At 51.2% G+C, this 20,913-nt stretch overlaps 6 protein-coding genes across 6 annotated transcripts; 4 read left to right on the top strand and 2 right to left on the bottom strand.

The window, feature by feature from the left end:
- Positions 1–260: 260 nt before the first annotated feature.
- Positions 261–3,795, bottom strand: BU24DRAFT_492626 (N1221-domain-containing protein). The gene is made up of 4 exons (XM_033533905.1): positions 1,758–3,795; positions 1,430–1,709; positions 1,248–1,377; positions 261–1,182 (listed from the first exon to the last, which is right to left on the bottom strand). The coding sequence occupies exons 1-4, from the start codon at positions 3,645–3,647 to the stop codon at positions 300–302; spliced, it is 3,183 nt and encodes a 1,060-aa protein (XP_033384899.1). The 5' UTR covers positions 3,648–3,795; the 3' UTR covers positions 261–299.
- A 561-nt stretch (positions 3,796–4,356) lies between these two features.
- On the bottom strand, positions 4,357–5,751 carry BU24DRAFT_204742 (uncharacterized protein). Its single transcript, XM_033521863.1, has 2 exons — positions 4,962–5,751; positions 4,357–4,908 (listed from the first exon to the last, which is right to left on the bottom strand). The coding sequence occupies exons 1-2, from the start codon at positions 5,503–5,505 to the stop codon at positions 4,565–4,567; spliced, it is 888 nt and encodes a 295-aa protein (XP_033384898.1). The 5' UTR covers positions 5,506–5,751; the 3' UTR covers positions 4,357–4,564.
- A 2,162-nt stretch (positions 5,752–7,913) lies between these two features.
- On the top strand, positions 7,914–8,636 carry BU24DRAFT_204720 (uncharacterized protein). Its single transcript, XM_033521862.1, has one exon. It carries the CDS (start codon positions 8,041–8,043, stop codon positions 8,602–8,604), a length of 564 nt encoding a protein of 187 aa, XP_033384897.1. The 5' UTR covers positions 7,914–8,040; the 3' UTR covers positions 8,605–8,636.
- Positions 8,637–9,029: 393 nt separating this feature from the next.
- Positions 9,030–11,013, top strand: BU24DRAFT_422917 (uncharacterized protein). Its single transcript, XM_033528108.1, has 4 exons — positions 9,030–9,367; positions 9,432–9,459; positions 9,514–10,027; positions 10,080–11,013. The coding sequence occupies exons 1-4, from the start codon at positions 9,159–9,161 to the stop codon at positions 10,724–10,726; spliced, it is 1,398 nt and encodes a 465-aa protein (XP_033384896.1). The 5' UTR covers positions 9,030–9,158; the 3' UTR covers positions 10,727–11,013.
- Positions 11,014–12,490: 1,477 nt separating this feature from the next.
- BU24DRAFT_422916 (uncharacterized protein) lies at positions 12,491–17,440 on the top strand. The gene is made up of 5 exons (XM_033528107.1): positions 12,491–13,046; positions 13,163–13,260; positions 13,321–15,354; positions 15,406–16,431; positions 16,543–17,440. The coding sequence occupies exons 1-5, from the start codon at positions 12,822–12,824 to the stop codon at positions 17,180–17,182; spliced, it is 4,023 nt and encodes a 1,340-aa protein (XP_033384895.1). The 5' UTR covers positions 12,491–12,821; the 3' UTR covers positions 17,183–17,440.
- A 201-nt stretch (positions 17,441–17,641) lies between these two features.
- On the top strand, positions 17,642–19,887 carry BU24DRAFT_422915 (uncharacterized protein). The gene is made up of 4 exons (XM_033528106.1): positions 17,642–17,927; positions 17,984–19,255; positions 19,356–19,429; positions 19,489–19,887. Exons 1-4 carry the CDS (start codon positions 17,900–17,902, stop codon positions 19,579–19,581), a joined length of 1,467 nt encoding a protein of 488 aa, XP_033384894.1. The 5' UTR covers positions 17,642–17,899; the 3' UTR covers positions 19,582–19,887.
- Positions 19,888–20,913: the final 1,026 nt, after the last annotated feature.

Below are 20,913 nucleotides of genomic sequence, written 5' to 3'. Positions count from 1 at the left end.
TTCCTTGGTCCACCATCACTTAGTTAGCCTCCATGCGTGAACGGAGGGGAAGTGAAGCGAGCGGTCCGGCCCGTCCGTTGATTTTCTTTGTTTTGCGTAGTCTGGCTTGGTCATTGCTTGATCGCTCGCGTGTGAGCTGCTGGTAACCACGTTTTACCCTTTTCCTTGGGTTTGGGGAAATGCATCGTTAGATCCACGTACATCGATGGGAAAAAAAAAACGTAGAAAACACAAAACACGACTTTGGTATTCAGCTAACTCTCTCAATCAAGGCAAGGTCTAATGTCTAAGATGTACGTTTACGACCACCCATCCAACTGCTGCGCATCCCACACGCCCCCTCCCCCAGAACTCGATCCCGCCTCCGCCGCCTCCGCCGCGGCCGCCGCCTCCAGAAACTCCAAATCACTCCAATCCATCTTCTCGAGCTCCCTCCTGAAGAAATCCTGCTCGTCCTCCAGCACCCCCATCCGCGCACCCATACCCTCGGGGTACCTCCTCAGATTAAACCAGTGCGTCAGCGCGCGGAGCGCCTGCTCAAGCGGCACGCTCTCGTCGACCTCGGCGTCGACGTCGCTGCCGGCCAGCCAGTCGTCGCGGAGCTCCGGGCGGCAGGTGAGGTAGACGGCGGTGATGACGCGCATGTTCGTCTGGCGCCACTTGCGGCCGCAGTAGGGGACCTGGTTTTTGAAGAGCTTGAGGGTGTAGAGGCGGAGGGAGGGTTCGGGGACTTTGAGGGATTTCCGGAGGAATTGGGACGACTTGTAGGATACCAGCATCAGGTTGCGGTGGGCTTTGTTTTTGCAGACTTTTTGCATGATGCGTAGGTAGTTTATCGTGGTGAAGAAGGCGCGGAAGGAGTAGGTGGTTATGGGGGTGGTCGGGAATTGGGTGGTTGGGAAGCCGAGTTCGTCGACCTCCGGGGCTTGTTGGAGGGGGGGGTATATGCCTGGGGGAAGGGGCATTTGGTCGGGGGAGGGGTGTTGTTGCGGGTCCGGGTTCGAGTTGCGGCGTGTGGTGCGGATGGGGGGTGGTGCTGCGTCGTCTGAGTCGGAGTCGGCTTCTGGTTCGTGGTCTTGTGTGGTTGTGTCGGGGTCTCCGGGCGATGATTGTTGCTGTTGTTGCGAGGGTATGTTCTCTTCGATACCAGCGCGGGAGTGGGTGCGGCAGAAGTAGAAGAAGCTAGGGGGTCGTTATGTTAGCAAAAGAGGTATGGTGATAGTGAGTGAGACATGGAGCAGACGTACTTTAATTCCTCCTGCTCGCACTTGAAAGCAACCGCCTTGTCGACCTCTTGGAGTTGGAGGAGCTTCAAGATCAGGGGGACATAGCTGGAATCTACAAGAAGCTGTGTAATGTATTCGAATTTGAGGATATCTATCATGCCATGTTAGTTGATGGATACTTGAATACGCGCGTGGCTACTTACGAGACACTTTGAACCATTTCAACATCAGTATCAGAATGCCGGAGACGGCTTTGTCGAGGATTTCCTGGGTGCGCATTGCATCCAGCTCCTCATTCGTCGTGACGTTGTCGTGCCCATTGATTCCGTTCATATGAGATGGACCATTTTGGTGGTCTTGGAAATGGAATCCACTTTGTAAACCGTTTGGTCCATTGCTTTGCGTGACTAGAGTAGTTACGTGCGTGAGAATTGCTTTGATGAGCACGATGACCAAAGACTGGAGATGGGGCAGAGCCGCCCGCTATTTACTTGTTAGTTAATGATCATACAATGTATTTCGAGAACGTACATAGCACTCCTCCACTAGATCCAGCCTCTCTTCGGTGCTTCCTGATGGATGGACCGGTTTCTGCTCATCCGCCTTAGGCTCGAGGGATAAAGCCTCGACATCAATGTCTTCGTCAGCGCCAGACCAACCACGTTCGTACTTCATGAACTGGACGCGCTCCTCCCATAGCTGCTTCATCGCACGAGTGGCTCGCATTCGCTTAGAAAATAGTTCTGCTGCTTCCAGAATAGATGTAGGAATATCTGCACCCTCCCACTTGCGCCCGACAAGCAAGTCTTGAAGATCGGTAGAGCCTTTTCCGCCGAGCTTGTTGCTCGATTCATCCAATGGTGGGTAAAGGAAAGGGAACATCTGGTTCGTCTGGTAGTTCTGCTTCTTTCCTCCCTTTCCGCCCGGTCCAGCTGGAGACGGAGGGGGAGATGGCGCAGGAGTGGCAATATGGACCGGCTGATGGAAGATAGAAGTGTTGTTACCATTCATATCACCCAATCCAGAACCAAAGACGTGGTTTCCGGCAGCTCGATTGGGGTGGTTTTTGAGTGGTGGTAGGATTGAGTTGTTTTCGGGTTCAAGTGGAAACAGGGGAGGCGGAGGATTATATGCCGGATATTTTGAGCTTATTTCCTGGCGAAACGCGTGGTAGTCCAATGGCGATGCGGTAATGATCGGTTGTCCTCGAGCGTCTTCAGACTCAAGATCGAGATCCTTGTTGAAGGTTTCCTTAGCTTTTTCTACTTCGGACAGACCGCCAAATGAGACGAGGGCGGTCTTCCATAACAACAGGCATATTTTTGGCAACGAAAGATTGATCGAATCGTCCCACCGCATCTTTGCAACAATCTCTGCCAGTATGATGAAGATGCCGGGATTTAATGCTAGAAGCGCACTTCGGATGGAAAGATCCTGGTTTTCCTTCTCTTCGATGCGTGCAACTTCTAGCACCACATAGATGGCAGTCATCGAGCACCAAACTTCCCGGCGTTCTGCCTCTTTTCCATCTCGAGGAGCAGTAGGATCGACATCGACCCCACAGGCTCTGAGACAGGCAGATTTCATCGTCTTAACAAGAATCGGCAACCCGCCACATTCGATCAACAAACGGACATTACTTCTTAGCAATCGAATTTGACGCGCCGATTTTCCGTAAACTGCCTTTGGACTTCTATCAGGACTCTTTTCTGTCGATTCGGCGCTTGAGGCTGGACCGAGACCCGCACTTTCATGCCAACAACCGAGCAGAATGTACACCAATGCCTCGAGCTTCCTGAGCCGCGTCACGGGATCCGACTGTCTTATTGAAGTCAAAAGGGACCTCATGAAAATTTCCTGATTCTCCTCCGCTTGGCTCCAGTCCTTATTCCCCAAGCCGTCTGCAGTCCTGCGATACATGTTCCACTCATTCGTGAATGCTGTCTGGGCCTTGAGTAGCATAGCCTGTTCTTCCACACTGTACGAAAACCATTCCTCAATCTCTTCCTCCAGGCAAGAAGCATCATCGTATGTGAAAGCGTACGGCGCAAGTTCGACCTTTGTCAAGTCTTTTGCAAGGCCTTGCAGCTGGGTGATTGAGAGAGGATCGGCGGTCTGATTGCCTCCCAACGAGCCTGGGGGAACAGGAGGAGGTAGATGTAGCGGCGCTGGTGTGGGCACTGAATTCCCTCGCTGCAGCCCTGGCCGGTTTGGTCCAGATATACCGGGGTCATTTCGCCCAGCGGATTGTGGAATGTTTCTATCGAAGAGGAGGCCTTGCTGTTCGGCGGTATCGAGGGGAGGATCGAGGACCTGTGACGGCTCTGCTTCAATAATAGGAGGATCGGACGTGCCCAGTCCTATTAGTTCGGCTTCGTCTACCACTGGCGGTACCAATGGGGCCTCAGGTATGTTGCTCATCGTTGATATCGTAATTCGCCCGTGGCGACGAGTGTATGGAGGAAATGCAGTGAGTTCACCATATTCGGTAAGGGTAGCTCACTATCGCTCCATGTCGCTAGGTCAAGAAAGATAGAGAGTATCGTGTGCCTGTGAATGAAGGCAGCGCATGGAGGGGCATATCGAACGAGGTGTGGTTGATGCCAAGAGTGAAATGGCTCGTGCAGGAGCTTTGACCATGCTCCTAAGACCATGTATCAGCCATACCCGCTCGAAGGGTGAACAGTGCAATATGGTACCTTAGTGTTTCCTCTCTTTGAACTGAGAAAGTCCATGGAGGGTCCCTAGCCTGAGCTACTCAGGACTCTCCGACCCTGGCCACCGTAATCACCAATATGTTCAAGGAGATGTTATATGTTCTATACTTTTGAATTCATTGCGTGTGTAGTAGAAGGAAATTGTCATTACACTTGGTTAAATCGTCACACTGAGCTTCTTAACCCTACTGAATATGTGCACTGAAAAGTCCTGGAAGAGCATGTGTATACTCCCAAGTCGTCTCGCGAATCCCTGCAAAGGCTACTTGCCCATTGCGCGACTGACCATAGTTGTTCTCCAATCCAGTGACTGGAAAAGACATCGTGAATAAAGAAACCACATCAATACCTGCCGAGCGAGTGCTAACACTGCTGGACTAAACGCCCGGAAAACAGCAAACAGACATCAAAGAGTATCAAGGAAAAAGAGGTGAGATCGCGTCAGTCGGTTCCGAAGGTCGTGCAACAAGCAAACATCCACGTCCGTCTTGTATAGAAATTGCGTCTTGAGAGAAAAGAACTCCTCGTGGTATAGGTAGAAGTCGACCACCTGGATAAAAATTCTACGCCTTATCGATTTCAATCAGAGTACCACCGCCCGAGGCGTTGATGCATAGTTGCTTAGCTCTGACCGTTCTGTTCGGCATTGTTTTCCCTCTCTTTAATCTCATCCGGTACTAATCCGGCGTTCTCGCATGTGCGCTTGTAGATGTGACATTCATCCCAAGCGCGCTGCATCTCAGCCTTGAACTTGTCGCAGCTAGCGCTCAGTTCAGTGATGGCTTGTTCGGTCAATAGCTTCTCGAGTGTCCATTTCTCAATGTTCTGCTGTTCGTTTTCTTTCAATTGTGTGATGAACTGCACTGCACGCTGTAGAATGGAACCTTTGTTCTTTTCACAGCCGGGTACGATCTTGGCAAGTTCGTTGATGCCTTCGTTGATCGTCTCACGGCGACGGCGTTCAACTAAAGTTGCGTTAGCGAGCCATGATCATGAAAAGAAAACATGAAGAACAAACCTTCTTTATGGTTATCCCTGCGTACTTTGTGCCATTCCTCAGAGCCAACAGGCGGCTTATGTCCGCTCGTGCTTGGAGGTGACTCGTTCGTGGCGGCTTGGCCAGATCGTGATGATTGAGTTGCGGCTTTAAGCGCCTCGAGGGTATAATCCTGCATGGAGGTACTTTGGCTTTGATGGTCGCCCAAGTTGAAAGATGACGAGTCTCCGGAAGAAGCTTGTGGTTGGAATGAGAGCTCGGTGGCTTGGGGTACTGTCATTTGGTGGTAAGCCAGAGCGGCGGCGGCCGTGTCTCCTACACTTGATGCGCCTGCACCCCCATTCTGGTGAAGATCGAACTGTTGCTGCATGTCGCCGTCGTTGGTTGACGCGTTGTGGGCCTGGAGAAAGGAGGCGGTCGCTTGATCGTCGGCGGATATAGTAGAGTTGGGGGCAGGAGGAGCTGCGCGGGCGTTTCCTGAATCCCGTGCGTCGCGCTTTCTTTTATTCGTGGCGTGGAGTGAATCGGTATGAGCGCCCAAGCTCGAAACAGCAGTATCGGCCATTTTCAACAGATCTTGCTTGTGCGATCGAAAATTGATCGAAACTTATTAAGAGAGGGGTTGTACGTCCGTGTGGAAGGGTATGATCCTTGGTCAACGGCTACTACGACGACCTGCGCAACACAAAGCTGGACGAACGGTGTCGTTGTATGTGTAGCTGCAACACAGCCTTGATAGTCCAGATGAATAGGCCCAGGTGGTGCGGGAGAAGCAGAAGCAGAGAAGTGTAGGGTTCAGGGTTGATTGCGCAAACGCTTAGGAAATGAGACAGCAGCGCGTCCAGTGCAAGATCAAGCGGGATCTAGGTCAAGTACAGCAGTGACACTCAAGCACCGATCGATGGATCGCGCAAAGGTCTAGGGCAGGGCAAAGTTAGCATGGGAATACAGGGCTACCAAGTCCCGTTCTGAGGAACGTAACGAGGCATGGAGCGGGGGAATCCGGAATCGCTGGATGTGCCGCTGGTCCATCGCTGTAAGACAGGCCTGTCGCCGCTCGGGAGAGAGATGCGACAGCCTTTGTATAGCTGTGCTGCGCATAGTGCGTCGCACTCGCTCCTTCATGAGGATAGGCGCGCGTTGAGGTATTGAGTGACAGGCCAGTCGAGCGCACAGGCGAACAGACAACAGGAAGAGCTATGGCACAAAGAAGAGACGCGAAAGGACACAACAAGAACCAGCGCGGGGATTCGGTGTAAGAGGGCTGGATGCTGTGCACCAGACGGCAGCTTCATGCAAGCTTGGGGAAGAGTTGTGAAGTGTTGAAGGGCGGGGAAACGAGATGGTGACACTTACGACAATGTTCTGGTGGTTGAGGGCGAGCAACCCCGTGACGACAAACAGTGGAGCTAGGTTCCGAGGTCAGCAGAGAGGCCCTCACGCGAAGAGGAGAACAACCAGGCAAAGGGGGAGAAGAAAGATGTAGCAAAAAGCATCAAGATGGTAGCAATAAGGAAGTAGAGCTTACCTGGTCAGATTTCAGTCTGAAAGAAAAGCGCAAGGCGATAGATTTTGGGTTTCCTTTAAGCAACGTAGAAGAGGGCGCGATTTCTCGTGACATGAGAGGGATGGTCGAAGAAGGAGCGATGGTCACGGGGGCGGGCGCACTTGCATTTATTACGTCTCGGCCTAATACATCAATATGGCTGGGTTGGCAGGCGCAGGAACTACGCTATACCGAAAGAGATTAGCGTGGGAGCGACAGATCGAATCACTTCACCATGCTCATCCACGGACGATCCAGCCAATCCAGCCAATCCAGGCAGTCCAGCCAATCCCACCCTCTCGTCGACGTCCCCACCCGCTCTCCTCTCCTCACTGCTCTCTCTCTGTATTCATCATCACCACACCCACCCGTCCATATCCAGCACCTTCATACCACACCACCATTATCAACACCCTATGCTCCAAACATGACCGAGCATCTAGACAACTTAGACTTCCTCCATACGCGTAAGATGTAAATGTAGCTCTGAGCTGACAAACGCTGCATTCACCAGGAGGAGGAGGACATGCTGCAGGCATGCTCACCTCCACCATGCCACATGCTGAGCTTACATAGAAATAGATACCATGTCTCTAATCTTTCCATCCACCTCTCCGGAGTACGGAGACTACACACAGATATTCTTGTTCCTATCTCACAACTATCTCTGAATCCAAAACTAATTCTACTTACCTAGTAAGTAAGCAAGCTGGTCACGTAACTGTTGTATAAACTCGACCTAGTCATGTATTACCGTCTTTGCTCGCCTTCGCCTAATATGGAAACACACGTCTTACCGTCTCTCTATTTGGATTGGAGGTTTCACTACCTCTCAAAATCACAAAACTACGCGTTTCCTATACATTAGCCATACAAACTCACTACATCGCTCAACTCTGCGTCGTTGCAACTTGTTCCGTTTGGTCGACTTACTCCATCGCTATCGGAATCATGCGCTCCCTCCTTGTCATCCCTGCGCGCTTCATACACAAAATCACGCGACACTCACTCTTGCACTCACATGGCAATAAATGCGCATCCAAGGCTTGCACCTAGTGTTGTTTTCAGGTCTGGCATGTGACCTCTTCACACCACTTCTCTGAACCATCAGCCACACGGTTACTAGGCGTGTTCGGTTCTCGCAGATCCCTTATCAAAATCGTCGCGGCGCTAAAAGACCTACCGATGCTCCGAACTACTCCACCTCCCCATCTTAGATGTTTACGTTTCACACGCATACTGCGTGGACGTATGGGGACATCTCCATATGCCCAAAGTAACCCTCCATACAGGGAGCTGTATTGTCGCTTCGCCACAGTCAACACACCATCATCCTAATTACTATTCCTCTTTTTGGGAACCCGCACTCTGTGCATGTGATCACTATGTATGTATGTATATACCTTAAGGCATATGTAGGTAGGTAGATATGCACGCATTGCATTGTTCGTCTTCCAGCATCAAAATCTGTCTCAAAGATAAAAGAAAAATGCCTCGTTAGTACAAGGTTACAATGCCTCCATGATGCCAGTCGACTAGGCTTCAGTTGGTGTCATGTTCGTGTCCTGGGAGGATCACATGCACAATTACCAAATGTCACCCAAGAACTCGTTTCATAACGTTATACCAAAGATATCCGTACATTCACGTTTTACCTCCCAGGGCCCTTACGCATCGGGGTTCCTCCCTTTAGAAATTATACCTGTACATTGCTGCACGCTCACGCCTCCAACATCACATCACAACGGGGACGATGTCGAGATGTCACAGCTCTCAACAAATTCAACCATTGTTCAGGGGCAATGTTTCATGTTTGACATTGATGTTGACATGTTACGCCCCAGGCTCGTGAAGACGGTCAAGTTTCCAATGTCATCATTCTTACGTCCCTTTAATAGTGCTTGTTGCGGCAGCAGAGTAGGAGCAGGATGTCTAGCTGAAAATTATAACCTACATCCTACAATTGTTTTTATTTCAACCTGTGTTATATGCTGGTCATTTGAAGCTTGTTTGTGCTATATGTTGCAATACACACTTGCGTCACTAATTATCTACGTACTTACATGCAAGGAAACAGAACCCAAAACTTGTAGCAAACTAGAAAGTCAATCATTGTAGAAGCTCTGTGAAAGACTCCGAAGCAATCAGATTGGATACATTAAAATAACATGCTCCAAATTCGCTACATTACAATGTAAGTGGTAATATATAAGGTCTCGTGCATGGCCAGTAAAGTGAGCCGGAGTGGTTCCATCCACACGTTTTTCGAATCTCCGATCAAGAGGGGTTCTTGATATAGTCCTCTCGAAAAATAAATGAAATTGCCCTGGATTATATCCATTAAAATATAAAAAAACGGCGGATAAGAATAATATATAACCATAAAGATCAGACTATAACATCTAATAAATGTTCGTTGTCAATAAACGTACTGGAATCGGAGACTATTCTATGAGTTCCAAAAGCTTCCACGCGACCGTGCGGAGACGCTAGGGTCTTGGCGGGCATCATGGGCGCGGAGAGGGACGAGGAAACACGACCAGCTTCCAATCCTGTTCAACCTCACTGAATAATACCAACAACCTCATTCTTCATATCACGATCTTACATCGCGCATTACGCGTAACTATATACCGAAAATCTTCGCTCAAGACCTTACAACACTTCTAAACATGACCACCGAACCCGTTCCGAATACCCAGGCATCTGCGCCGGGAGAGTCGAAGACCGCTCGCAAGAAGAAGGCCAAGGCTGAAGCTGCTGCTACAGCCATTCCCATCCTCGAGAAGACCGGTTCTGAGGCTGGAGCAGAGTCTTCCAACCCTGCTGGGAAAGTCAATGGCAGCGACGGAGAGCATGCCTACATCAAGGAGCTTCAGAAGTCAGTGATACCCAATGTTCTTCGTTCCTAGTTACGAGCCTCCTACTAATGTGCGAATCTAAAGGAACATCCGAAATGTTAACAAGAAGCTGGTAAGCGCAGACGAGATCACAATATCGTAGCTAGACTGACATACTTTCCTTCAGAACTTGATGCAGAAGGTCGACTCGATATTGGAGGCCAACGCCGGAGTGTCGCTCGAAGAACTCGTCGCTTCCCGCAAGATCAACGCCGACCAGAAAGCGCAAGCCCAGAAGAAGCCCATCCTCCAATCCCAGCTTGCCCAACTCGAGGAGCAGCTCGCACAGTACAAGAAGTTCGACCAGGAATACCAGCAGAAGATCTCGCAGGAGAAGGAGCTTCTGCAACAATCGCACGTATCTGAGTTGGAGAAGCTGCGAGCAACCTTCAAGGCTGAAGCTGAGATCGAGTCAAAGAAGGCGTTCAAGGAGAAGGCCCTCACATTGTCTCGTTTCTTGAGGGCCGCGGCTGCTCGACGCCAAATTCCAGACGATGACTCTGAACTCACAAAAGCTTTCGAGGGTGCTCTGTTGCAGGTTTATGGAGGTGATGCTGCAGCTGTTGCTGCTGTCGAGAAGCTTATTGATGGCACTTCGGACAACGTCCCATCCACAGAAGGTGTCATCCTCGATGTCACATGTGCGTATAACAATTGCTCAATTACAGCATATTGTGACTGACAATTGAACAGACAGCCAAGTCAAGCAGGCTGCATTAGATGAGGCTCCGTTCGCTGCTGAGGAAGCCTGGGTCGACAGCGTTGCAGCTGCTGGTTCCGAAGACCCACTCGCCTCTTCAACCGACCCCACTGTTGCTAACGCGGGATTGACAGAGGTCGACACCACTGCTGCTCCTCTCAGCGGAGGTGCTGAGGCCGATACCACCAGTGCTCCTCCAGCGGCCAGCATCGACACTGGAGCTGCAAATGCCGCAGCAGCAGAGCAATGGGACAAGCAGCCTTCGTCCTCGGATGATCCATTGGCAGAATCATTCGAGATAGTTCCCCGTGATCCAACGGAGACTGAGAACCCTGCTGCCCCAGCCCAGGTCAGCAGCGTTCAGAGCTGGGCTGACGACGCCCCTGAAGCAGCAGCAGCTACTGCTCCCGCGCCCGCCAACGACGGATTCTCAGAGGTCACCCACCACCGCGGTGGAAGGGGACGAGGTGGTTTCCAGGGCGAGCGCCATGGTTCCTTCCGGGGCCGAGGCGGTCCACGAGGTGATGGTGGACGTGGTCGCGGACGAGGCCGTGGTCGCGGTGAGTTCCGTGGAGGCCGGGGAGGTGGCTTCCGGGGAGGACGTGGAGGAGCTGCTAGCGGCGGCGGCGAGTCTCAGTAATTTCGAGACCGTCATCACTGCATTAGCTTCAGTAAAGATGGCTTCGTCAGTGGGGCACTTTTGTAGATTTCTTTCTACGTCCCACTTCCACCGCATACAGCATCTGGATTTAAAACTGAACAAAGGCATAACAAATACTGGGGGACCAATTTCTTTGTACAGCCTGATGTAACTTCTTTTTCTGCATAGCATTGGAGCCTTGGGTTCCTTGGGATGGGAAATGGCAGCATGGCTACTGGGGATACGGCTGGAATAAAAAAAGTAAATGGCTTGTATCAACAATCTCTCGCATCCTCTTCTCATGTTTCGTGATCGCATCTCTACTGCTTCAACTTGAAGCTCATCGCCGTGACCTCCGGCTGATCCACAGTCGACCAGGCGTGACCATCTCGTATCGATAAAGTAGTCACCTTCCGTCGAATCGACCTCCGGCACCCGACAGGCGTCGCGCAGGCTGCGTCTCTCAACGCTGCCCAGTGTTAGCTCCCGTCATGCATCAACGCTAGCCTGTAGTCAGGAACAACGTTTTCCAGCCCACTCTCTCCCTGGCCTCACGGCTGCGGCCTTTTATCCACGGCGCCGGTAGAGCACCGGAGCACTCAGGGGTTCGGGCCTGGGTACACGCATACAACACTGCACATCTAAAGGGCCGCTGCAGCGGAGATGGGCACAGGCATCTCATAGCTTCGCCCGATGACGAAAGAAAAGCGTTGGCCCCGGCGTTCGCTCGCCCGCTCGTTCCTGCAGGTCGATCCGGAGGATTGGTTGCGGGTGCGGGTGGGTGGTCGTGTCGCTCGCTCGGTCAGATAACCGAGGGGGGTTTGAGTTGTGGAGAGGGTACGTACGTAGATCGGAGGAACGTGGCGGTCTGCGTCAACGCAGTGGCGTGGTGGCAGGGCTTGAAAGCAACGCACTGCATCGGTATTTCTGTTGCTCTTGGATACCGGGCGAGTGTTTTCTATGAGCTGTTTTTGTGAGGTTTTTTGATTGTGGGGAGTTCGTCGGAGTGTGTGCTGTTCGGATGGTGAGTGGCCATGGAGATGTCGACCAACAGTGCCAAAGTATGCTTGATCTATTGTTCAACGCAAGCGCACAACATCCTCAGTATATTTTCTATGCTCTAAAGTTGGTTACAACGAAATCAAAATGATGGCTTGGTGCATGTTGGGTGCGTTGCGCTGAGATGATGTCGGTGGCAATCGTCGTAGCACGACATCTGCGAACGCAAGTCAGGTCAACACAACTCAGCAGTAGTCAAGGCTTGTTTAGGTTAAACTTATTGACATATCTTGTGTTGTTCTAAAGAAGCTTTTTGCGCCGGCAGGCTAAAGTGACTTCATTGAGGTTTCATCTGTTTAGATGTTTGGAAACGCCGGAGCTGGGCAACCCCCATGTTCGTGGCATTTCCAAGACAAAAGAATAAGTACATCAATCTGCGAGTTTAGTTTGAATGATAACGAGATGAAGGCGTGGACTTTTCACTGGCAAAGTTGGGGATGAAGGGTGGACAGATGATCTGATAAGATATAAGTTGGCAGATCTAAATGTGGCTTCTGATGACGTGCATAGTGCGAACACAACTGAATGTCTCCAAAATTGGTCCAATGAGCATATTGGCGCAAAATATATGCTGTTTTGAGTTCCGCAAGATGCTAGCGATCCAACTCACATTAAACAGACAACCTCCCGGCCTTTCTTAAGGGAGAAATACAGGATCAATAAATTGCGTCCTCGACCACCGTTTCCTCTCCCGCCCCGGCATGTCAGGCCACTAACGTTCGAGCGATCGATTAGGATTTAGCGCCATCCTTGGCACGCTCGAACCTCCCCTACCTGAACGTGCTCTCCTGGACATTCCAGGCCTCTCGTCCTCATTCAACGGCCTCTTTATTTGTGCGAGAACCTTTATTTACACTTCAAAACGCATGCGCCGCGACTAGGAGCCTGTGGTGCTGCTGTATTCTTCCGTCGACGTCGCCGTGGCGAGGAAGGGCGGATGCTACTCTCGGACCTCTCTCGAGCGACCTGCTAGATCCCCTCGTGCGCAACACCTACTACAACGACCGCAACGACGCTGCGAGAAGCCTCCTTCAGTATGGAGGACCCGGTAGCTGTGCTCCCCTCTGTGGAGCCAGCGAATAACCCCCTCGACGATCCCACGAACTCGAAGCCCGCACTTACGCCGCCCACGAGCGAAGACTTGGACAAGAGGGATGAGAGACTATCATCAGAGCTCTCAGAGCTGGATAGCGACGAAGAATTTGGAGAAATTGAGCCAGATCACTATTTCGAGGGTGGGAAAATACCAGTGTTCAAGCCGGTAGGTTGCGCCGCCCTGCAGCGAATTCCCTGCACTAGCCGGGAAATTCCTCACGATGCAGGGAGAGGGAACCCATAAGTCAGGAAATATTGATCGCTGACCCTGCGCTTGCGCAGACAATGGAACAGTTTCGAGATTTCAAGAGGTTCGTTGATAAAGTCGATAAGTATGGAATGAAATCCGGCATCGTCAAGGTCATTCCGCCGAAAGAATGGTAAGGACCCTGCAACTCTGTAGAACGATGTGTTACAGCAGGCTCATCTGTTTAATGCAGGCGCCAATCTCTTCCCGATCTCTCTGAGTCGGTCAAGTCAATCAAGGTCAAAAATCCGATCATGCAAGAATTTGCTGGCCAACACGGCATCTATACTCAGGCAAATATTGAAAAACAGCGGTCATATAATCTTCCAGAGTGGAAGAACTTGACTCTTGAGCCTCATCATCAGCCACCTGCGAAGCGAGGCGAGCGACGGAAAGCTGCCGCAGAGGCCGCCGCACCTACTCGCACACGATCTACCAGAGCTCAGGCCTCGGCACCGCCCGCTGACAACTCCACTCCACCACCAAAGCGCAAACCTGGACGACCACGCCGCCGACCAATCAAGGTAGAGAAAGACGACAATGCCGATGACGAAGATGCTATCGAGGTACCTCCAACCCCAAAATCTCCTGGTAAAGATGAACCGGAGAAGGAGAAAAGATCATCTCGAACCCGCGTCAAGAAGGAGGAACCGGAGGCCTCGACACCTACCAAGCCAAAGGGTCGCCAGCCAAGATCAACTGCTTCACGCAGGATGAATAATCGTAATGTTCTGTCTGATTATATTGATGAGAAGGCGTTCGAGAACTTCGATTACCATCTTGCCGGTCTTGACGAGTATTCGGTCGAGCGATGCAAGGAACTCGAAGAAAACTACTGGAGGACCATCAACTACGGCCAACCGATGTATGGAGCGGATATGCCAGGCTCTCTATTCAACGACGAAACAACAAGTTGGAACGTAGCTAAGCTTCCCAACCTTCTAGATGTCCTTGGTACCAAGGTTCCAGGTGTCAATACTGCCTATCTTTATCTAGGAATGTGGAAGGCTACTTTCGCATGGCATCTTGAGGATGTAGATCTCTACAGCATTAACTACATCCACTTCGGCGCACCTAAACAGTGGTACAGCATCTCGCAAGAGGACGCTCGACGATTTGAGGCTGCCATGAAAAGTATATGGCCCCGAGATGCGAAGAACTGCTCACAATTCCTTCGACACAAAACATATCTCATCTCGCCTCAGCAACTTGAGAGACAGTTCAACATTAAAGTCAATCGTTTGGTCCATTACGAAGGAGAATTTGTCATCACTTATCCGTACGGCTACCACTCAGGATACAACATTGGCTATAATTGTGCCGAGTCTGTCAATTTCGCCAATGAATCTTGGCTCAGCTACGGAAGGATCGCTAAGAAATGCGAGTGCGAATCTGATAGTGTCTGGGTGGATGTCAACGAGATCGAACGCAAGTTGAGAGGCGAGCCGACTCCAGAATACTACGAAGAGACTGACGACGAGGATGATGTACCCGATCATCTGCCTAGCCCTCCACCAAGTGTTGCTGGGAAAGCGAAGGGCAAGCCGGGCCGCAAACCTGGCAATAAGAGGAAACGAGCCAACGAGGAACCAAAGGAGGCACCCAAAGCAAAGAAGGTTAGACGTATTCGAATCCGCATCAAGGTTCCCGGCCGTGGCCAGCCTTGTTGTCTGTGTCCCAATGACGTTGACTACGACGAGCTACTGCAGACTGACAACGGGCTGCAAGCACATAGACTGTGCGCGGACTATACACCGGAAACCTTTATTACTTCAAAGCCTAACGAGAAAGTGTGCAACGTTGCCAACATTGGCAAAGATCGCTTAGATCTCAAGTGCAACTACTGCCGCTCTAAGCGTGGAGCTGTCTTCCAGTGCTCTCAGAAGAAGTGCACGCGTGCCTTCCACGCTACTTGTGCAGCAGCCGCGGGCGTACAAGTGGATTTGGGCCCAATGCCAACTTTTGACGAAGAGGGAACCGAGTATTTCTATGACGGGTACGACTTCAGGTGTCGCTTCCATCGTCCGAAGAAGAGGAATGCCAAGAAGGTTACCTCCGACACGCTTGATAACGACAAGTTCATTATGAATTACGCAAGAAATTTGAAACCCAAGGATGTGGTACAGTTCCAGTATGTCGACGCTGAACTGTACCAGATCTATGGAGGGCAGGTCATTGAGAACCGACCGGGAGAAGCTACTGTGCTTGTTGAGGTGCTTCCGGATGGGTAAGTCAAATTTTAAAATGCCATGAGCTTATGGTGCTGATGTCGTCGTAGGGATCGTGTGGAAATCGAGTGGAAATATCTCCTTGCCCTGGACCCGGTTGATTCGGAGCGACCTAAACCCTCTGCGAATGCTAAGCCTCTACCTGAGCATTTGAAGGAGAACGACGCTTCTTTGGCCATTACTAACAGGACGGACGGTGTTCCGCAAATAGGTGATGCCTTCCAGGACCCCAACTTGGAACAGAAATGGGCGGAGTTCCACACGGCTCCAGAAGTAACGCAAAAGGTCGCTAAAGTAGACTTGGGCAAACCCAATCAACTGTGGCACTACCTTGGGAAGACGTCCACTGAGGCTAGGCCGCAGTACACCGAGGATCTTGCAAAACCGAAGCACAATTCAAAGAGCAACTTCCTTGATACTGTCAAGCCGCCTCCAGCACCTGTTGCGTACATCGCACGGCAATCATATCCAGCGTCATATCCAATGCAATACCCGCTCAAGGCGGCGCCCATTGCCATGCCACCCAGGACACCAATACAAACGAGACCAGGTGAGAAGGCTTACCAATACAAGCCGAAGGGTGAGCCATCATACAGGCCATCAACCAGCTACAATTATTCGCCAGATACTCGCAAGAATCCGCACTCCCCCGTAGCACATCAGCCCAACGTGGTATATGACCATCGCGCATCGGCTCCTCATTATGGTTATTCGGGATACCCCCCGGCGCCACAACCACAACAGTACCAGCAGCCGGTACATTTCCATCAGTATATCCCGCCGCAGGCTTCGAACAATTGGAAACCATCAACATCCACGCAGCCACCGCTCCAAGGCATTGAGCAGTATGCGCGACCCGGACAGCCTCTGCCCCCATATCCATTTCAGCAACCACCGCCATCTAGTAATGCTAGACCACCTCCATCTTATCCTTATCATCAACAGTACCATCAGCCGCCTGGAAACACTCCATTGGGGGCGCCAGCTCCTTTGCCCAAGGATAATCGCCAAGTGAAAACAGCAGCAACGAATGCGCATGCACCGACTTATCCAGCAGGGTCTGCTCAAAATCCAATGTACGCACAATCCCCCTTGTCTCCAACCGAGTATATTGCCTACGTCTCGAAGTACCCCTATCTTAGAAATGCATTTTTAAGGAGAGCAAAAACTTACATTTCTCCTTATAGCGCAAACGGCGGGTTCACGCCCCAGTGGATGCCCAGGCCCCAGTCAACGAACGCACCAGTCGCAGATTCAAGCAAAGGATCCATTCCGGGAGGCGCTCCTGCGGGGCCATCGACGACGCGACCCCCGGCTCAATTCCAATCCGCTGATGCGTTTCAGCGTGATATGGCCAACGCACCAGCTACTACAAATAGATACCCACGATGGGAAGAAATGATGAAGCAACTTGCGACCTCAAAGGTACCGACGTCTCAGCCAGCGTCTACACCGGTTGCGACGTCAGCCCTATCGACACAACCGTCTCTAGCCCCTGCTCCAATAATTTCGAGCTCGTCGGCAAAGGCAAAACAGAATCCAGACCAACCCCCTCCGGGACAAGGCCCGAGCAATCAAACGCAATCTCTCGGTGTTGAGAGCCATACGCCTCCCAAATCACCAGCAGCTGAACCTGACAAAGCAACTCCAGCTGAAGGAGGCGAGCAGAAAATTGCATTAGGGGAAGCCGCACAGCCTGCAGCTCCTGGAAGTCCCAATCGCCCGGTGTATAGTCCAATCAGCGACAACGGTGCACCAGCGACTGACGACGCGCCTGCATTGCCAGCGCCATCCATTCACTCTGGAGAAACATGGCGATATTCCTAAGAACATCGATACTAGGGTTGGATGACTTTACTGTTTCAGTTTTCCCTTCTTTTAATGTGTTAATTCGCGGCGTCGGACCGGGATAGTTTAATTCAAGATTATATCCCTAAACTTGCAATCGCAACGGGGAAAGCGTTTCGGATTATGGGCAATGACTTAGGATAATCAGATGACTTTTTACGTGGAGGCCGCCAGATTAGGATTTATGACCAGCCACTATCTATCTAATAAAAGCAGCTTTGAAGACGTGCTTTAACAGGTTGTAATCAACATTCATCTTAATACCACTGCAATCTTGAGTGATAAGTAGTACGAGTCACATAAATGGAGCGGAATGGACTTGAACTCGACTGGACCAACCAGCAACGGAGCCATTCAGATGACGGTCAATGCTCCACTATTGCAGCAACCCGGCCCGCGCTACCAATAATGCGCTTCGGTTTGCACCACCCCGAGCCCTTCATACCCCCATCATGCCCCCCGCAAAAGGCGGGTGACTTGCCCTAAAATCAAGCGTTTATCCCAACATAGGCCACTAGCTACTGCTGAGACAAAGATGTCGGCTATAGCTTCTTCGCCAGCCCCAGGTTCTCCTGCTTCTTTCCACCCTCGTTCTTCCGTCTTCAACATCGTCAATTCCTGTACCAAAACGAACAGGAAATAGTGTTTTGCATTCCAGCTTCGGCTTTGGAAGTTTCATTGTAACTCCTTGACATCATGGCTAAAGTTTTTGACTATGCAGAAGGTCAGTAGCTGCGTTTCCGGTGTAGCTCCACCTCAATTGCTAACCTTCGACTGCAGTTGCAAAGCACAACACTGCCGAGAGCTGTTGGGTTGTGTTGTACGGCAACGTGTACGACGTGACAGAATTTATTCCGGAACATCCTGGCGGTTCGAAAGTCATCCTCCAGCTCGCCGGCACCGATGCCACAGACGAATACGACCCCATACACCCGCCCGGTATCCTCGAGGAGAACCTCAAGCCCGAGAACAAGCTTGGGACGGTCAATCCAGATACTTTGCCCACGGAGGAGAAGTCGCCTGTGCAGGCAGGCGAGGTGGCGCAGGAAGGACCTGTGGATTTGGACACCCTGTTGAACCTAGACGAGATCGAGGAAGTCGCTACCAAACAGATCAGTCACAAGACTTGGGCATACTATTACTCCGCTAGTGATGATCTGGCATCGAAGAGCTTCAACAATCGCGTTTACAGGCAGATCCTGCTGCGGCCTCGGATGTTCGTCGATTGCACCAATTGTGATACTTCGACCTCGTTCCTTGGGCATAATGTCAAGCTTCCGATCTACGTGTCGCCTGCCGCCATGGCTCGATTGGCACATCCGGATGGGGAACATGGCATTGCACAGGCGTGCGAACAGTACGGTGCCATGCATGTTATCTCTCAGAACGCATCCATGACCCCGGAACAGATTGTGGCAGATGCAAAGCCTGGCCAGGTCTTCGGATGGCAATTGTATGTCCAGAATGAGCGGTCGAAGAGCGAGGCCATGTTGGCGCGGATAAATAAGCTCAAGGCAGTCAAATTCATCTGTTTGACGCTCGATGCGCCCGTGCCGGGGAAGCGCGAGGAAGACGAACGAAGCAAAAACATATCTGCAAATCTCCCAAGTACTGGTGCAAAGACCGGACAGAAGCCCATGGGCCTTGGGCAAAGTCTGTTCTGGGGCACAGCAGCCGATTTGACGTGGAAGACGACTCTCCCTTGGCTAGCGGAGCACACCGACTTACCCATTGTCTTGAAGGGCATTCAAACTCACGAGGATGCTTATCTAGCAAGCTTACACGCGCCGCAAGTCAAGGGAGTTATTCTCTCGAATCATGGTGGGCGTGCACTGGATACCGCGCCTCCTGCCGTGCATACTCTATTGGAGATCAGGAAATATTGCCCTGAAGTATTCGACCGAATCGAGGTCTGGGTAGATGGAGGTATCAAACGAGGAACAGATATAGTCAAAGCACTCTGCTTAGGGGCACGAGGTGTGGGGATTGGCCGCGCTGCTCTCTTTGGGCTCGGAGCAGGTGGAACACCAGGTGTAAAGCGCGTTCTTGAAAGTGAGTTACTCCCTTCTCCCATCAGTCTGAAGACTGTCCCTCCGGATAAATGAGACGATTTGACATATACATGAAATACATGCTAACAACACCGCTGTAGTTCTCAAAGCTGAAACCGAGACTTGTATGCGACTTCTAGGAGCACAGAAGATTTCAGATCTCGGCCCGCAATTCGTAGGTCTTTCCCATTTAGGTCTCCCCTTGGAGATCACCGTTGAGCTAACATTCGACAGATCAATACGCGCGTGGTGGAACGAGACATTTACGACGGTCCCGACGGCTTAGAAAGACCGAGTTTGTGGTCAATGGCCAAAGCTAAGTTGTAACAAGATAAGGATCAAAGTCATGCGCTTTTGTATAATGAGTAGAGAAATACGAATTTTGAACTATGAATAAACAGAATCACAGAGAAGGGAACAACCATGCTTAATGAGCAGCTTACTCGACCAGATCCGAGTTTCACGGGAAGATGCTGTTTTCTTGCATAATGCGTCATGCCATGGGAAAGTGGGTACAGTGGGGAAAGCGAAGAAAGTTTCAAAGAACATGAAACAAATTCCAGGGTCATCCGAGAAACTCTGGAAGATGTGAAAGAACCAGCATAACGCCTTGTCCGATTATCTCAAGGTCCACTATCTGGTCCATTTATAGAGTCGTGGGGATGATGCTGGTCAAGCATGGCCTGTCCTCGCACAAATTGGGCTGGGTTGGTTGACTCCAACGGTGGTTTACGTCGTTTCATCAAATCAAACATCAGCCCTACCCACCACTGCAACGCAGCGCTCAGAGTCGAACAAACTTGCAGCATTCCACGTGCGACCTTGCCTCTTCAGGTTGGCATGAAAGGTAGAGTTGGTCAATTATATCTCTCGTCCTATAGTGATGAGTTCACTGGGAGCGTGCTGTGTCTGTTGGCTTCGTATCGATCCACGATAGCTTGCTCCTGCTATGCTACGTCATCCAAATACGGCTGTCCGATCTTACCCCTTTTGGAATGTTGTCGTATGCAGAAGAACATTGAAGGGTTGGGGGATTGTCTCTTGACAGCAGTTGATTCGCACGTGCGATCCAGCTTCAGCGAATGGCTTGTGAAGACTCCAACACATCAAGCTGAGCTACCCTACCATTTCTCGCAAGACGCTGGAAAGGGGAAGCGATGACGGCTATGGCCGGCCCCTGTATCGTGTGGAGTGGAATTTCGAAGGACCGCCATGGTGGTGACGGACGGCAGACGGCCCACGCCAGTACGTTTACGCCTCGCGTGCCTGAATTGTCCGGAGCAATCACATCCGTACGTTTCCCTTCGCAATCCTTGTAGTGTGGTCGTGTGAAAGATTAGCGAACTGGGGTCCCCTCTATGACCCTCGCCCGCCAGACAACGTCACTCTCCCGGCTGGTCCTTCCGTGCCCTGAGAAACCGCAACAGGCTACAGCCCAAATGAATCTTACGATGATAGCTCTATATGAAGCAGTATCGACCTCGTCAGTGGTCAGGAGACCCTAGGTGACTGCCCGCATTGGTCTCTGAATGGCCTTTGGCCCACATTTAGAAAAAGTGCACGTCAGAAGCAGTCGGGCAGCCTGAAGTGTAGTTGGATGCCACAACTGTGAGGTGATACCAGGACAGAAAAGCCCATCTCTTCATGTGAATGGGCTCT

Source organism: Aaosphaeria arxii (assembly GCF_010015735.1).
Source record: "Aaosphaeria arxii CBS 175.79 unplaced genomic scaffold BU24scaffold_4, whole genome shotgun sequence".
Taxonomy (NCBI): domain Eukaryota; kingdom Fungi; phylum Ascomycota; class Dothideomycetes; order Pleosporales; genus Aaosphaeria; species Aaosphaeria arxii.
Note: the sequence above shows the minus strand (reverse complement) of the source record. Positions and strands in the feature narration are given on the sequence as shown.

Bases quoted from the DNA above. Each gene is read 5' to 3' on its own strand.
- BU24DRAFT_204720 (XM_033521862.1), top strand. From the start codon at position 8,041: ATGTTCGTGTCCTGGGAGGATCACATGCACAATTACCAAATGTCACCC.
- BU24DRAFT_422917 (XM_033528108.1), top strand. From the start codon at position 9,159: ATGACCACCGAACCCGTTCCGAATACCCAGGCATCTGCGCCGGGAGAG. The intron at 9,368-9,431 runs GTCAGTGATACC...GCGAATCTAAAG, and splicing joins TACATCAAGGAGCTTCAGAA to GAACATCCGAAATGTTAACA. The intron at 10,028-10,079 runs GTGCGTATAACA...ACAATTGAACAG, and splicing joins TGTCATCCTCGATGTCACAT to ACAGCCAAGTCAAGCAGGCT.
- BU24DRAFT_422915 (XM_033528106.1), top strand. From the start codon at position 17,900: ATGGCTAAAGTTTTTGACTATGCAGAAG. The intron at 17,928-17,983 runs GTCAGTAGCTGC...CTTCGACTGCAG, and splicing joins AGTTTTTGACTATGCAGAAG to TTGCAAAGCACAACACTGCC. The intron at 19,430-19,488 runs GTAGGTCTTTCC...AACATTCGACAG, and splicing joins CAGATCTCGGCCCGCAATTC to ATCAATACGCGCGTGGTGGA.
- BU24DRAFT_422916 (XM_033528107.1), top strand. From the start codon at position 12,822: ATGGAGGACCCGGTAGCTGTGCTCCCCTCTGTGGAGCCAGCGAATAAC. The intron at 13,261-13,320 runs GTAAGGACCCTG...TGTTTAATGCAG, and splicing joins GTCATTCCGCCGAAAGAATG to GCGCCAATCTCTTCCCGATC. The intron at 16,432-16,542 runs GTACGCACAATC...TTCTCCTTATAG, and splicing joins GGGTCTGCTCAAAATCCAAT to CGCAAACGGCGGGTTCACGC.
- BU24DRAFT_204742 (XM_033521863.1), bottom strand. From the start codon at position 5,505: ATGGCCGATACTGCTGTTTCGAGCTTGGGCGCTCATACCGATTCACTC. The intron at 4,909-4,961 runs GTTTGTTCTTCA...ACGCAACTTTAG, and splicing joins CAGGGATAACCATAAAGAAG to TTGAACGCCGTCGCCGTGAG.
- BU24DRAFT_492626 (XM_033533905.1), bottom strand. From the start codon at position 3,647: ATGAGCAACATACCTGAGGCCCCATTGGTACCGCCAGTGGTAGACGAA. The intron at 1,710-1,757 runs GTACGTTCTCGA...ACAAGTAAATAG, and splicing joins ATCTAGTGGAGGAGTGCTAT to CGGGCGGCTCTGCCCCATCT. The intron at 1,183-1,247 runs GTACGTCTGCTC...ACGACCCCCTAG, and splicing joins TGCGAGCAGGAGGAATTAAA to CTTCTTCTACTTCTGCCGCA.